General features: G+C 33.0%; 1 protein-coding gene across 1 annotated transcript in view; it reads left to right on the top strand.

The window, feature by feature from the left end:
- Window positions 1-17,397, top strand: part of shot (dystonin-like protein short stop) — a 1,739,701-nt gene that overhangs the window by 548,792 nt on the left and 1,173,512 nt on the right. Inside the window, exon 28 of the mRNA XM_090380932.1 lies at window positions 6,839-15,616. Coding sequence (XP_090237058.1) covers window positions 6,839-15,616 — 8,778 coding nt within the window. The remainder of the gene's footprint in view (window positions 1-6,838; window positions 15,617-17,397) is intronic.

The raw sequence follows: 17,397 nt of genomic DNA, 5'->3' as shown, positions 1-17,397 counted from the left end.
AGAAAGAAAAAAACCTGAGGTAATTGTGTAGTCAAATAAGAAGTTTTCTGAGAAGTGCAGACAGGCTGCCTGAGCAGCTCATGGGGTTTGTCAATGATATACAGGAATTTTTCTAGCAAGGATAAGGAGGTAATTGTCCCCTTGTATAAGGCCAAGCCTTGAGTACTGCATACAGGTCTGGGAGGCCTCATTTTAGGATGTGTGTAGAGCTGCTGGAATGAGTACAGAGAAGGACAATGAGATTGGTGAGGGAAACAAAGAGGTGCTCTTACCAAGAAAGGCTCAAGTACTGCAAATTGCAGCATCTGGAGACTTGGCACCTGCAAGGTGATCTGATTGAGATGTTTATGGCATAAATTAGTTAAGGAAAGATAGTTGCAGAATAGATGTGTGGAAATTTGCCTTTAGCCAGCTGGTGGTTGATTGCTGGAACAAACTTTCATCCATAGTGGAAGCTGATAGATTAAAGAGATTCAAGAAGGAACTGGACAAACGTTTGGAGTGAATGGATAGGAAATGGGAATATTTTTATTTTTTTATTTTATTTTATTTATTTATTTATTTTTTTTTTTTTTTTGGGCTGATACTGTATAAGCTTGATTTCTTGCATCATATGCCACTGTTAATGCTGATAAGTTATTTTGGGGTTGCTATTCCCCAAGTGTAAACCTTGCATTTTGCTGCATTACAACATAGCTCCCAGCTTTCTGACCATCTTGAAACTGGTTTGCGTTATCCTGATTGAGTGTTGCTTGGCACTGATTATTAGTGACTCTTCCAGTCTTACATCATAGGCAAATTTTGACATCACACCCACTATCCTCTAATTGATGTCATTTATGAAAATAAGACACAACAGTTGTCAAAGATAGCAGTAACCAGCCTTGGGGAACACCACTTCTGACATTGCATCTGTCAAAATCATATCCATTAATCACAGCTCTCTGCCTCCTGCCCTGTACCCATCATTTGATTATCTTAAAATCTGTCTTTGAATGGTTTTGAGCCATTGAATAAAATAAAATAAATTAATAAATCAACTAATTGTCTTTGCCCCACTGAATATCAGTTCCATCAGTGTTTTAGACTCCCAGGTAGCAAGTACAACTTGTCTGGCCTATCTGAGAGAATGTCTGCGACAACCGCAAGGACCAAGTTTTTTTCTTTTATTTTTAAGTTTCTCTAACATTTGTGGATTTTTGCCATACACTTTTTTCTTTTAACATTACCAAGAAAATACAAACCGGAGTTGACAAGTCAGGAAATGTGGCAGCCATAAACCTTTTAAAATAAATAAATTAGTGTAGTACGAATTGGTGTAGTATTATTGCATACTAATTCATAGAATTGCTGCTGCTTTTAATTTTCCAATAGTGACCTCATTTTTTAGATCACTGAAATATAAATCTTCGCTTTTGTATGACCTGGTTTTGGCACATTATAGCCTTAGTCGCTGATGCACCAATAAAACCGAAAACAACCAACCAGCTTTAATTTTCCTAACATGCTGATTCTACAAGGTTTGTTCAATAAAGAATGATCATAATTTTTTTTCACAGCACACCTTTATTAATCATCCGTATGTTGATGGTCCTTTTCATTGCCTCTGTTGTCTTTACAACTTCTGATGATTGGAAACCTTTTTTTCTCTTAGCTCCTCCTTTAACTTTGGAAATTAAAAAAAAAAAATTGCAGTTATAAACTCAGAGCTGTAGGGTGGATGCATCCTACAGCATATGATGTTTTCTTGAGATGGAAACAATATTTGAGAGAAGCATATTGTTCCTCATGTGTCATGTCCATTGTTACTTGGGTGACATTAATGCTGGCTATGTTCTCAATGACACTGTGAGTTCTCAATGTTCTCAGTGACACTGTGAGCAATGTGAGGTCTTGCTATGTCGTGACATAGCATCCACTCACCTGCAATTTTTCGACAAATGCAATCTCACAATTGGTGCAGTACAGTTCTGTAGTAAGGTCCCATAACAGTCGTATAATGTGGTACAAAATGAGTAAACCATTCTTTGAATGTCAAAAAAAGGGATGACCCCCAGCATTTGCTTTTTTCAGTGTTGACAACGATAGACTCCCAAACAGAGATTTGTTGCCTACTCTCTGGGTTGAAATGATGAAGCCATTTTTCATCTGCCATTATGTTATGCATTACCATCTTAAGTAACCATCCATTGCAGCTCCTGACAAACCTCTGTGCAAACTTGCTGTTGCTCAGTTGAAGGTATTCTTGAGACCCATTGTACACAAACACTTGTCATATGCAAATGGTCATTGTGAATTCTGTGTGTACTCTAGTGATATTCTCAACATCTCTGCCAATTTTCTTTTCTTGCTATTATATGATAATCTTGTCTCACAATTACAAAAGCAGTGTTTGTGATTTCTGTGGTGACAGCAGTGGTTGGAGCTCCAGGACTGCCAGTTTTTGTTATTGAATCATGTCCATCTTTAAACATTCTAAATTGCCTGTTGGGCTGTGTTATATGGAAGCATAGATTCACCACAAGCCTCTTTTAATATTTCATATGCTGATGTTTTCTTGAGATGGAAACAATATTTGAGAGCAGCATATTGTTCCTCATGTATCATGTCCATTGTTACTTGGGTGAAAATGAAAAGGTCCAACTTCCAAGTGCACACTGTATGCACTTGGAAGTTGGACAAGTTGGAAGTTGCACACTGTGTGCACAAGTCAACTGCACAGTTTCTGTGTGATGCATCTTGGTTTGGTTTTAAATTCCACAGCTCATCCAGAAATAACAAGCAGTATGGTTGTTCATTGTTAGAGGTAACACACTGCTGGTTCTAACACATTGTTATCATTCATCTTCTTCCAAGAAGGTAGCAAATTATCTAAATTTCTCTGTGTCATTCTCTATGGCCTGTTTCATTGAAAAAATTGGCATTATGCTTTTGTGATTTAGAAAAATGTGTTAGAAGAAGGAAAACAATCTTGACCAGGGCCAGATCAACCAAATATGCAGCCATAAGTAGTCATTGTGGGCACAAAATTTTGTTCATAAATATTATTAATTTTTTTTATTATTATTTTTTTTTATTTTTGAAAATACTGAAATTTGATTCTCCTTTTAGATGCTTCTGGATGAAATTGTTAAACATGAATGATGGGTAAAAAGACACTTATGCTGGAGATGTAGGCTGTTTGTGTAGATGCATTGCTATTCTGTTTGTGTAGATACGTTGTTATTTCCTGGATATTTTTATTTTTTTTTTTTTGTTTAAGATAGGAGTAAGCAGTGCTACTGCAAGCAGGTGTGTAACCTGTTGGGGGTAGCCCTGTTTACTCTAATTTAAAGAAAAGATTAAATGTTTTCACCTGACAGACAAGGTAGCTGAACCCCTCAGCTGAATTTCATATAACTTGGGTAATTTCCATTCAATCAATAACAAATACTAAAGAAAAAATATTTTTTTTTTTAGTGATTGCAGAATGCCACTCCTGAAGAACAGCTTTTGGTAGTTATTGTGGGGTTTTTTTTGCAATTTTCATTGGCAGTAATATTACGGTAAAAAGTTTGTTATTCGGCATGCATGGGATTTGGACTTAATCAGAATTATATAATTCTGATTATATAATTTTTTTTTAGTTATCTAAGCACCTGTGGACAGTTCTTGCTTTTTTTTTTTTTTTTTTTGTTAAGCGTTTTCTCACCCTGTTCATTGATTTACATTAATATATAAAACAGAGCTTTGTATATACACAGTTCAATTAATATATACACAGCTCAATAGGTCCTACTTTATATCGATATTTTAAAAAATATAAAAGATTGCTACATCATTCAGCTTGTAGGATATCTTCAATAAGACACTTTCCAAGTTAACCAACTTTTCATCTTCCACATTTATTCATTGAACTGCCATTTTCTGGAACAACTTTCCTTCATACATATTTCCTGAAAATTACAGTTTACAGAAGTTCAAGTCTAATGTCAACAAATATCTTCTTTCGTCTTCTCAACCTCCAACCCAAGCACAGTACTAAGTACTATAGGTTCTAATACCTCGAGTTTGGGGGTTTCATTTAAAAAAAAAAAAAAAAGTATAACCAACTGAAAAACGACTTTAAATAATTTTAATTCTTCCACTCTTTGCCCATGAATGTTTCGACACACTGGTATTGCAGATGAAGGCCTCAACCCAACCTGAAACATATCAAACCCTCAGAAAACTCTGAGTGATAGAAGACATTGTGTCAAATTCATTAAAGTATAAGAATAGATCTCAACAGTAATATAACTTAAAACTACAGTAGCAAAATGAAACTACATTACGAATGATCTCCTTCCTTCCATCAATGCATTGATGAACTGTTTATAAATTCCTATCTAGAACTGTTGTGGATGCTTTAAAGCATATTGCATCTGTTGAAGCTTGTAATACCTTTTAATAAATTGTGTTTTCCCTCGATTCTCTCTCTCTCTCTCTCTCTCTCTCTCTCTCTCTGTAGTTGGAATGTAAAGTTTTTATACAAATGAAAAAAAAGCAGGTAGGACAAATTGTTATGTTCTTATGATTAGGAAATTTGGTAAAGTTTAAGCATTTTAAAGAAGTGGCAATGAAAAAAATAATTCTAAAGTAATTTTTGTTAAACTGTTTTTAAAGTTTAAATAAATGCCATATAAAGTTAGCATAAACAAGTTAGATTTAGTTAATTTAATCTTGTGGCAACTTATACTGTAGGTTTACCACTACTCTTATATGCCAATTGCTGGTTAATATATATATATATATATTATTTTGAAATTTTGTATTTTACCTGTCTTTCTCAAATATGTCTTTTATTTTATAAGAATGTCAGTAATTTTCTATAAGTAATTTTCAAGACACACATTTGTTAAACTGAATTGCTAAAAAAATTAAGTCTCTTAGGATACTATCATTCCAAAGCTGTGTTCAAGGGAAGTCAGCATCAGCAAAAGAGGAACAAAATCTACAAATATGTTTTGCTTTCTTAAGAGAGTTAAAACAGGTGGAGGTTGGGGGAAGTTATCTGGGCTATTTTTTTATGTCTGCCTATTGCTATTCTCTTTGTTCATAATGAGATATAGAATTAAACACCTTACCAGGAAAAAGCACTGGATAAAGAGTAAAACTAAAATTTGGATACATTCCAGTGGAAACCATATTGTAGCCAACAAAAAAGCTTGTATAACACAGTTGAAACAAAATTTAATCTTATTTTATTTAAATAAAAAACAGTTTTTTTAAAATAAAATTCTTATTTTGTTTTTATTTTTAATAAAATAAAATCATCATATTGAATGCACCTCTCTTTTAGTTCTGCAGTACATAATAATTACTTGATGTTTTATAAGAAAGGAATCTGTGATGAGTTACATTTTTTCTAGTATGCATCTCGTAGAAAATTAATGTAATGATCCTATTCTAAAACATAAATATGCATTAGCTTTCTGGTTATCTGAGTGCTGGGTAACAAAGCATTTGCTGTATGTTACGTTTTCCCCTGGTACTGTAGTATATTGCTTTTGCCATTGGACTATAGTTCTCCATTCCCCGAATTAGGTTTATATGAGTAGTATACTCATACGTCTGATAGGGAAGTACTAAGCATAACAATAAAAAATTAAAAACTTTCCTCCTGCACTTCTTATACTATAATTTGTTTGTAGGGCAGGGAATATGATGAAATATATATATTTTTTCAGACTTCAGTAAAGCAGTCAAAATAATCATAGCACCTGGAAACCCTCTGGTGGATTACCCCATCTGAAAAACTAGACACCTGTACCTGTTGACCCACCAGTGGGTTTCGTTATCCATTGAACATATTAAAATCAACAACTAAAGAGTGTTTTAAATGCTTGAGCATTACTCTAGCATTTAAAATTGACACCAAAATGTATTGTGTGTTTTACTGTGAAGGTTTTTTTTAACTAGATATCAGCATTTTAACCTTATCTGGTTTTATTTACAATCAGAATATGTTTTGGATGCTTGAGCTGCTCCAAAAAAAAAAAAAAAAAAAAAAAAGTAAATTTGACACTGAATTGTATTGTGTCAGTTTGACTGTGAAAGTTTTTATCCTACACACATACACACACAAAGAAATCTGTGTGTGTGTATATATATATATATATATAAATAAGTGAAAGTATGTTTGGGGTACTGGGGCATTACTTGAGAGGAAAATGCAAAAAAGAAAGTAAGATGAATGCCAACATTATTATATTCTCAGTTTGTTTTTTAAGCCCTGTAGTTTTAGGCCATTTCTAATATCCTCCCAACACACACACACACACACACACACACACACACACACACACACACACACACACACACACACACACACACACACACACACACACACACACACACACACACACACACACAGATGTAAATTTGGAGCATATCAAATATTGTATTAGGGACCTTTTTACTAGATTACATCTTTATAAGTTAATCTGTTTCTGCTGTATACCTGCTCCTCTGTAATAAGTACCACTACACAAATACTACTACCTGAAACTATCCATCACATGAGCACCAAGTGATGGACACGTCTTGAGTACAACAAGGAAATTTTAACCCTTGAGGTATGTTGATAATAAAACATGTTTGAACTATAACACAATGCATATATTATCTATTTTGTTTTCTTTAATTGCCAATTGAATATTACTTTTGCATGAATTTTTAGCAATATACATGATGATGAGTAAGTTTTTAAAATCTATTCTTTTGTCCAGTACAGACTCTTCTGTTTGCATGTATTTGTTTGTCCATTTGCTTTTGTTTTTGTCTGATTGTCTTTCCTCCCTGTCTTTCCCTTTCTTAGTTCTCCGTCACCGTCATTCAAGCTGCACCCATCATTCTGAAGACTTTCCGTACTGAACTTGTTATTGATACACTACCTGGTATTTTTCCAACTCAACCAGATATCTGCTTTTCAGAAGGACAAACAACTTTTCATGCAGAAGCTGTTATACAAACAAGGAAATATGCAGTAGGACAAAATGCATCTGAATATAGTGAGGACAATCAGCAGTTACCTTCAGCTGTTATTGTTAAGAACAAAAGACCTTGTATAGCTAATAACCATTTTGTTATATCCCAAGGTACCATGCCTATAGAAACAGGCTGCTATTCTGATTCGTCCAAAGTTTTATCAGGCTCTTCATTAATAATTGCAGAAATTAAAAGTACAAATCAGTTTAGAAAAGATGATTCTTCAAATACAGTTGATGTCACAACAGTCAGAGGATTTTTAAACACAAAAACTGGAACAAAACTTACACTCAATGAGGCAATTGAGCAGGAAATTTTTAATCTTAAAACAGGGAAATATGTAGATATACTCACTGGAAGTTGGTTTAATATTCAAGAGGCCACAGCTGAAGGTTATGTGACTGCAGATTTAGCTAATTGTTTAACAGAATATTGTGGCATAATTGACTCCAAAACAGGAATTGAACTTACATTATTAGAAGCTATTCAAAAAAAATTGTTTGACCCACAAAATGGTAACTTCATTGATCCAAAATTAGGTGTTTCCATTTCTGTTAATGAAGCCATCCATATAGGTCTAATTAAAGAAGACAAGGTAAAATATTTAGAGGATCTGAAAATTATTCATAAATCAAAATTAAGAATAAACGAGGCTGTTAAAATGGGTCTTCTTAATCCTGAAACAGGAATATTTTGGGATCCAAAAAGCAACAAAAACATAAACTTAAGTGAAGCACTCAATAAAAATATTATTGACATTCAGCTTCCAGTAGAAAATGTTGGTGGTATTCCTCTAACAGAAGCTATCCGCCTACAACTGATTGATAATCACTCTGGACAAATAATAGATAAAGACTCTGGTGAAAGATTTACCCTTGATGAAGCAGTTTCTTGTGGAATATTGTGCTGCAATATTAGAGAAGTAGTTTATAATAGTGATGAACTGTTGACTCTGCCTGAAGCTCTTTGTAAAGGTATAATATGTACAGAAAGTGCACTTTATATTAACTCACAGACTGGAGAAAAGTTTAATCTTAATGAGGCACTAAAGAAAAATCTAATTTTCTCTCCACTTACATTAAAAGATGCATGTGAATGTGGTTTACTAGATTTTTCTGGTAAACTCTTACATCCTATTTCTAAAAGAAAACTTTTTATTATTGAAGCCATTGCCAAAGGAATTCTTGATATAAATGTGAGGTGTATAATTCATCCACTTAATCAGACATGTCTCACTCTATTAGAAGCCTTTAAGGAAGGAATTGTGACACCTCAAGGAAAATTTATGGATCTTTCTATGGGAAAAACACTGAGTTTAGCAGAGGCAATTCACAAAGGACTTATTACATCTGTCCATCAAAAGACAATATTTGATATTGAAGGAATACGAGATACTGAACATGGTGAATATCTGAGCTTCAATACAGCAGTATTTCGAAAAATAATTGATTTACATAATGGATGTATAAAACATTCTAGCTGTGGCTCTGTTCCACTCAATGAAGTTTTGTCATTTAAACTTATACAGCCACAGTTGTATGATATGCTTAATAGAAAGATAGGTATATTTGATCAAATGAATAATGAGTTGACTGTTTTGGAAGCAGTACTTAAAGGATATCTTGACCCAGTCACTGGTCAATTAAGAGAACCTAGATCAAGAAAGCCTCTCATTCTTATGGATGCCATTAACAGAAGCTTCATAACACCTGAAGGTGCTATTCTTCTAAAAGCATTACTTAATATTTCAGTTACAGTATCAACAGTTACAAAAACTGTTACAAAATATGTAACAGTAAGTACACATGGAATTGCATCTGAAGTTAATGTTACGTACTTAGATGAAGTAAATCAGGAAATTAATCAAAAACATAGACTTTTGAAAGATCCTAAAAGAGAAGAAGATATTCTGCTACACAAAGAAATGACCAACAGAGAATTTTCAGATAAAATCTCTCTTCCAGAAAGTATTTATTCCACTGATGCAGGTGTGTGTTTCACTGTGAAGAACAGTGTGTTTCCCTCTTTGCAAAATGAAGGTCAACAAAGTATGTATGGGAAAACTATTCCTGTCTTTAATCAATTTTCTGATTTGTATACAGTAGAACTATCTAAAGACTTATCTGGCATGAGGCACTTGTCAAATAGCAACATAGCTCTTCAATTAGTTAAAGATACTGTATTAACAGAAAATACTCATAAGAATGAATTTCACAAAATTTCAGTGACTCATGGAGTAGAACAGATCGATGTGAAACCTGTGAATTTTTCAGATTATCATTGCAACTTGCAGGCAGCATCTGAAAGTAAAACTTTTCATCAAGAAAGTTGGTTATTAAGTGTAGCTATAGAACAAAAGTTATTTAATCCAGTGAGTGGAATATTTAGGATTCTCCACTGTAATAAAGCAATGTCGTTTGGAAATGCTGTTAGAAATGGCATTATAATTAAAGAATCAGCAATGGTTATTCCACCCAATGAAAATATTGGAATTTCTCTTTTGCAGGCTTTGGAACAAGGAATTTTGGACAACAGAGGTTATTATAATTCAAAAACTCTACAAATAAATATGAAAAAGGCTATAAAAAAAGGTTTAGTTATTCTTAATTCCAGCGTGGTTACTCACATTCCGCAGAAAGAATTCTGTTTATGTGCTGATTGTGAGAGTAGTAATAAAAAATTGGGTATTACATTTAATAACATTCGGAGCATTACTAAAGTAGAAACTAAAGACCATGGTACCAATCCTTCTAATTATGAATATATTGAAATAATACCAAACGTTTACTTTGAGATTAGTTCTGCTCTACTCGTAGATTTGGAAACGGGCAACAAAAGCAATTTGATCAAGGCTATAGAAATGGGAGAAGTTGATGCCAAGCTATTCATAGTCAAAGATACAATATCGGATGAAAATATTCCACTAGATGTTGCGATTGAACAAAAGATTGTAGACAAACATACAGGAAATTATATAGACAAGAGAATGGGAAGAATAATGCCAATAAAAGAGGCACTTAAACATAATTTTATAACACTGGCATGCGATGAATGCTCTATGGCTTCTGTGTTCAAACAAAAAAATTCCGGGGATATTACTATTAGTGAATCAGGGAAACTTCCTGGGAGCCTTACATATTTGCCAGAGCTTACGAATTCAAGTAGAATAGATAATCAGTTCTTTTATCCACAAGATATTTCCAAACTTGATACATCTGTAGAAAAATTGAATTTTGAAAATAACATTGTAAAAGAAAATGAACAAACAGATAAAGATGTCTTTAAAATTAATGACTGCTTAGAGTATAATGAACAGACAATTTTGAATAAGTCAGTAAAAAGAAATTTTACAGAACCCAAATTTGAAGTGCAAATAGGAAAAGCTAAGACCCTTGATTCTTCTTTTAAAGTAGGAATTGTATCTCGGAAAATACAAAAAAAGAAAATAAGTCCTTCAGATGCTGCTAATTGTGGGCTAATTGATCAAGCAACAGCCAGTGTGTTAAATCAATTTGAATTTCTCAAAGCACAGGATGGTAATCCTCTGTCTCTGGATGAAGCCTTAAAACTCAAAATAATTGATGGAAATATTGGAAGAATAATTGATCCAAAAAGGTTTAAAAATCTTACTATTTGTGAGGCTCTGGATTCTGGTTTAATAGAGCCAGAAAGTGGACAACTTGTAATTCCTTTTGGGCTGTCATTAACAATTCCAGAAGCGGTATCTAAAGGACTCTTTCATCCATCATTAAAAAGAATTATTCACCCAGAAATAGGTGTTACTCTTACTTTACAAGAAGCAGTAAGCTGTGATATTATAAATCCCATATCACAGATCATTGAACCAGAAACTGGAAAATTAATAACACTGGAAGAGGCAATGGCTAGGGAAATAGTGAATTGTACAACTGCTGAAGTTCAGACTTCTGTAGGGAAGATTGATGTTCTTAATGCTATTGAAATGTGTATATTTCAACAGCCACCTATTTTAAACACTGAAATACCACTCCTTGGTTTAACGTTTCCAGTTGCACTTCTTTATGGATTAATTGATGTAGTGAATAAACAGTTTGTACATCCCGTGAATGGTAATTGCACTCCTCTTCAGGTTGCTCTGAGACAAGGACTTATAATGGCTTATCCTGTTCCTCCTGTAGAAAATAGCATAAATCTTTTTACTGCTCTAGATAAAAATCTGATTGATCCACTATCCTGCACATTAATGCTTCCTGAATCAGGTGAAAAGGTACCTCTTATGGATGCTATTGATGCAGGTTTGTTACAGATTCAAGATACATCACCAAGGCATAATATACACAGGTCTCTTTCAAAGTATGTTAAACAAAATGTGTTAAAAGTAGACCTTGATTCTGAAACAGTGATGAAAGAAAATGGACTATTGTGTAGTAATCAGCAAGGCTATGATAAATTAGATGAAACTAGAACCTTCGCAGCAGCAGCAGTGAAGAATAATGAAACATTAATTTTAGATGGATATGGTGCTCATACCATTAGTAAAGCTAAGGGCAATGATCATATCAGTAAAGAAATAAAAAATTTAACAATTGGTAGTTGTTATCCTTTAAAAGAAATACTTTATAATGACAAATTCAGTTCAGATACTTGTAATCTTATAATGCCTAATAAGAACAAGAGATATATTTTAAAAAATGCCCTTTCAGATAATATAGTCACATTGGATACTGTGGTAAAAATATGCAGTCCTGGTGAATTAATTATATCTGAATGTGGTTACTCTGAATCAAAATTTCCCTTGACATTAAGTTATGCCATTGAGAAAAAATTTTACAGTGATGATTTAAAAACATTTGTTGACCCTGAAAGTGGGGAACCAACAGCTTTTGTGAATATTATCAGTACTGTAATTGATAAAGATGTGTTATTTATTCAAGATCTAAGGAATGGAGAATTTCTGCCTTTACAGGAGGCGTTTGACAAATTTCTCATTGACAGGAATACTGGTTATATGTTAATTCCTAAAACAGGCCAGGAGATTTCTTTCTTTGATGCAGCAAAATTGGGTTGGATTCGTTATAAGATATGTCAGTTTTCTAATGAAAAGTATTTGAAATCGTTAACTCTGCAGAAAGCCATTGAAGAAAATATATTTGATGAAGAAACAGTGACTTTAACACTGTCCTCAAGAAAAATTCCTTTATCTGAAGCCCTTGATACAGAATTGCTAGATTCAGAATCAGTTGTAGTATACAATTCTAAGATGAATAAGCTTCTTTCCATAAAACATGCATCTGAGTGTGGTTTAATTGATTTGAAAAATAATCTCTTTATTAATCCCATAACAAATCAAGAAATAACCCTAGAAACAGCATATAAAAGAAGCTTAATTGCTATTAAAAGAATACCTATGTCACTTGAAGCTGTAATAAGAAAAGGACTATACTTTCCACATCCTGGTTTAATCAGTGATCCAGTAACAAAACAACAAATGGATATTGAGCAAGCTGTGAAGATAGGATTAGTGGATGCTTTTATTTCAGAAATAATGGACACGGATTCATGTAATACCGTAACTCTAGATGAAGCATTAATGAGAAGATTAATTATTGCCAAGTCTGGTAAAATAAAAGATACAGCTAGAAATTCACTTTTAACTCTGGATGTTGCCTTAAAACAAGGATTAATTTTAACCCATCGAGTTCCATTATCTCTTATTGATGTTGTTAATAAAGGGTTTTATTCTCCTATCACAGGGAAGTTTACAGACCCTGTGATTGGAGAGAGTGTTAGTTTGAGTGATGCTTTAAAAACTGGGTTCATTAATGGTGATCTTGTCAAGATAAAGAATCAGAAAGATAATATCCTTATTTCTTTGCAAGAGGCAATGAATTTGGGTTTGATAATATCACAATCGGGAAGGCTAACATATCCAAAATTAATGACATTTGATGTAGCATTACTGAGGGGTTACTTTCTTGAAGCAAATCCTCCATGGTCCCTTCAGGAGGCACTAGAACATGATGTATATGATGCAGAAAGTGGACTATTAGCTGATCCTAGTACAGGTGAAAATATCACACTAGATGAGGCTATTCGTCGTGAATGGATAAATAGTAATTTGTTTACTGTGAAGGATCCTAAAAGCTTTGATATCCTTCAGCTTTCACAAGCAGTAAAATCTAAAATAATAGATGCAAATAAAGGAATTATCAGGTTTGGCACTGGTTTTGAAATGAATTTTTACGATGCTCTTGAATGTGGGTTAATCATTCCAGTACAGAAGCAATTGTCATTAGATGAAGCTGTTTATAAAGGATTCTACAACCCAGAAACAGGCTACTTTATTAATACTATTTCACCAGGAAAGATATCCACTGAAAAAGCTATTGCAGGAAATTTTATTGATTATTCTTCCACTTTAGTTAAAAATGAAATTGCAGGATCAATTTCAACCTTTCAGCAAGCTGTGGAAGAGGAGATAATTGATATTAAACAGGGAAAAATAAAGGTGAAAACTGGAATTATGATGGATTTTAAGAAAGCCTTTGAATATGGTATACTGACTGAAGTTGGTAGACCACAACATATAAAAGAAGCACTTCACAAAGGTATTTATGATGAATGTCATGGAAAATTTTTTGATGTTAGAGCAGGTAGTTGGCTCACATTGCAGGAATCCCTTGATAGATACCTTTTGGATCCTCAGTCAGTTTATATCAAAGATGCTAAAACAGAATCATTGAAATCACTTCTAAATGCTATAACAGATGGCCATGTAGATGGTGAAAGTGGAAAGATAGAGTGTCCTGATGGATCAATGGTGTCACTTGTAACAGGATTTGAAACAGGACTTGTAATAGAAAGTAATTTAGTTCCTTCTCTGCAAAGAGTAATATGCCAAGGGCTGTATGATGCAAAAACAGGAAAGATTTTAAATCTTAAAACAGCTAGGAAGATTACAGTCTATCAAGCTATTAGAGATTTTTTTATTAATCCTTATTTACTTTGTTACTGGAATTCCTCTTCTCAAACAGCACTTTCTCTCATTGAAACTGTTAGGGAAGGTATAATAGATTCCCAAAATGGAAATTTCTGTGTCCCTCAAACACAAAAAGTAATTTCTTTAACTGATGCTGTTAAACAGGGATACATTATTGACATTGAGAAACCATTTGGACTTTATGAAGCTATCGTTGTTGGTTTATATAATCCCAAAACAGGTAAAATTGTTCACCCTTCGAGTGGAAAGCACTTAACTCTTGACGATGCCATTCTTGAAGGAGTTATTAATCCTCAAGATTCCATTGTGAAAAATTGCATGACTGGGCAGTATTTTCAAATTCTTGAAGCAATAAGCATTAATCTCATTGATCATAAGTATGGGTTATACATTAAACCAGATACTAAACAGCAACTCACACTTCTTGATGCTGCCAATCAGTTTTTAATTTTGAGTGCCAGAAAGCCTTTCACTCTAGAAGCAGCACTAAAAATGAAACTTCTTAATCCAGTGACTGGAAAACTAACTGATCCTGTTACAGGAAATCATTTAACCATATTAAGAGCAATTGAAAATGGTCTTATTGGTGATTTGACAGCTTTAATTAAATGTCCAGACTGTTATAAGTCTCTTAGAGTGGCAGTTCAGGAGGGTGTTATTGATGGAAATTCAAACTTGCTGAAAAATCCCAAAACAGATGATTATATTTGTATAGATGTGGCATTTGAGCAGGGTCTGATAATTTCAACTTCCCCACCATTCAGTTTGCAACAGTCATTTTGGGAGTGTACTGAATTTAATAAAGCTATTCTAGATTTAAATACTAAAGTTGAATTTATCTTGCAAGAAGCTCTTCAAAATAAGTTGATTGATTCAGAGTCCACTTTAATAAAATTGTCAGGTAAATATAAAATATTGAAAGTTGCCATTGAAGAAGGTATCATTGATATTAGAGAAAAGGTTATCTTTGATCCATTATGTAGTAAATCAAAGGCATTCACAATTTTTAACAACAAAATTATTTATATGAAACAACCAAAAACATTTATTCAAGCAATTGAAGAAGGTTGCTTAAATACTACTACAGGTGTTTATGTAGACTCAAAATTTAAAGAAACATATTTATTAAAGGATGCACTTGCTTTAGGTTTAATAGATGAGGAGTCAGCAGTCATTAAAGATTTCAAAAATAGACGAGTGTGGAATCTTTCATATGGATTTAAGGCTGGAATTATCGATTCCATTAAAAATACTCTTTTCATTCATCACACTAACCAAGTTCTCACAATTGATGAAGCACTGAAATCAGATCAGATTATGTTACCTGACAAACCCTTTCCACTTCTAGATGCTCTTTGGTATGGTCTATATGAACCACAAGGCAAATTTACTAATCCTTTTACAGGCCTCCAATTGACGTTTCAGGAATCTCTTAATGATGCCCTTCTAGATCCTTCTAGAACTTTGGTTCGCCATCCCAGCACTGGTTGTATCCTCTCTATCAAACAAGCAATTGCCAACAACTTGCTTGATCCATATACTGGGTTTTTAACAGATCATGGCAGTGGGAAAGTTATTCATCTTCTACAAGCTTTAGAGGAAGGATTCCTGATTACTGCTGAAGCAAGGGTAAGGATAGCATGGCAGCATGGTAGGAGACTCAGCATGTTTGATATTGCTTTGCAAATCCTACCATATGTGCTTGTATAGTTTTAAATTATAATTTTTATTTGTTGCAGTGACCAGAAATAAAAGATTAAAAATGTTTTGTGTTCAATTTGAAATTAATTACACAAACCTTCTATGACAGTCACGCATTTTCTAGCATTTCATCATTTTTATTCTCTTCTCAGTCCTGAGATTGAATTTTTGAAATTCTCCACGTCTATAATCAAGAATGGTATGTAAAAAGATTTCACTTTTGCATTTCAAATGCTAGACTTGTGCTGATGTATAGTGATTTATTTTTTTTTAATGCTGTATAAAAATTGCAGTACCTTTCCAGATATATTCCCAACTAATTGGTTGCATGTCTTCCTCGACCAATCTCACTGCTTCACATGCTTTTTACTAAACTGGGATTAATGGTTACAGATAATAATTATAGCAGCAAGAGTAGATATAGTGGGGTTTGGTACTTGAACTGAATTAAAAAATTAACAATTATCCTTATAAGACCAGTAACACTTATTTTTTAGATTTATTAAAATATTTAATGTAAAGTAGCACTTTATTATCATCAATTTAATTCATTTGCTGCCATTCAATAAATTGTTTATAAAAAATTATTCTTGCATTACACATTATAAAAGGGTAATGATTATAGTTTAATATGTTTTTTATACTGTCTTTTAAATGACTAACATTTCAAAATGTTAAATTCTAAATGCTTCAGTTCTAATTTTAATTTTTGTCTAATTGTAATAGTTTATACAGTGTTATATTATATTGGTAAATGATATAAAAAGTATTTTTGTGTCATTAAATTAACATTAAAGCTGTTCTTTGTTGTTAACTTATATTTTTTACATCATTTAGTGGATATTTTAGAGTTCAAGGGACTAAAAAAAATATGACTTTGGGGCATCCTTGTTGAAAATACTGTATATAGACATTAAAAAAAAATTGTATTTTTTTTACAATCCATTAAAATTATTTATCCATTTTGCTACAAATGTATTGGCCTTATAAGCTGATTTGCTGTTATAATTTAATGACTTCCCTTTTATCATATATTCTCCTTTTGCATATGCTGCTTGTTATTTTTGACTCTACCTTTCAACACTGCTGGTGAAGGAATTTCCATTTATAAATTGTGTTATGGAGGAATGAAGTAAGGATCATAATGGGTCTTTTATATAGAATGAGAGCTATATTTGAAGTGTAATCTAAAAAGGTTAATACTGTTTAAGCCTGATGTGTTTTATAGATGATCCTTTTAAATTGATTCTATAAGAAATGCTTTGAAAGAAAGTTTAACAAACATTTGATATATTTTAGAATATTTTCAACACTGATTTTGAGATGGAAATCATTAAATTGACATTAGATGTTAATTTAATGATTGTCAACTATTTATTGGAGCATCAGATACCTCCTTATGGGCAATGTGTAGGTAAGACTTCTTCTTTCCCTTTTAATTGATCTGTAGCTCCCTCCTTAACAGCAGCCCACTTTTATGTATGCTGCTGCAAAGTATCAGATTGTCAGCAATTAGTATGCATTCTACCAAAGTGGTAGAACACTATATTTCACCTATGATCTCACACCAGGTGAACTAATACAAGTTCATTTCATTGGGTATTGAATATACTGCTTCAGAACTAGCTTTTGGAAACAGTTTGCAGTCACTGAGGTTTACAATCCACTTATTGATTTGAGCTACAGGAGTATTTTTTGAGATTTTCTCA

This window comes from Mastigoproctus giganteus, chromosome 9 (assembly GCF_048544385.1).
Source record: "Mastigoproctus giganteus isolate SK-2022 chromosome 9, ASM4854438v1, whole genome shotgun sequence".
Lineage (NCBI taxonomy): Eukaryota > Metazoa > Arthropoda > Arachnida > Uropygi > Thelyphonidae > Mastigoproctus > Mastigoproctus giganteus.
Note: the sequence above shows the minus strand (reverse complement) of the source record. Positions and strands in the feature narration are given on the sequence as shown.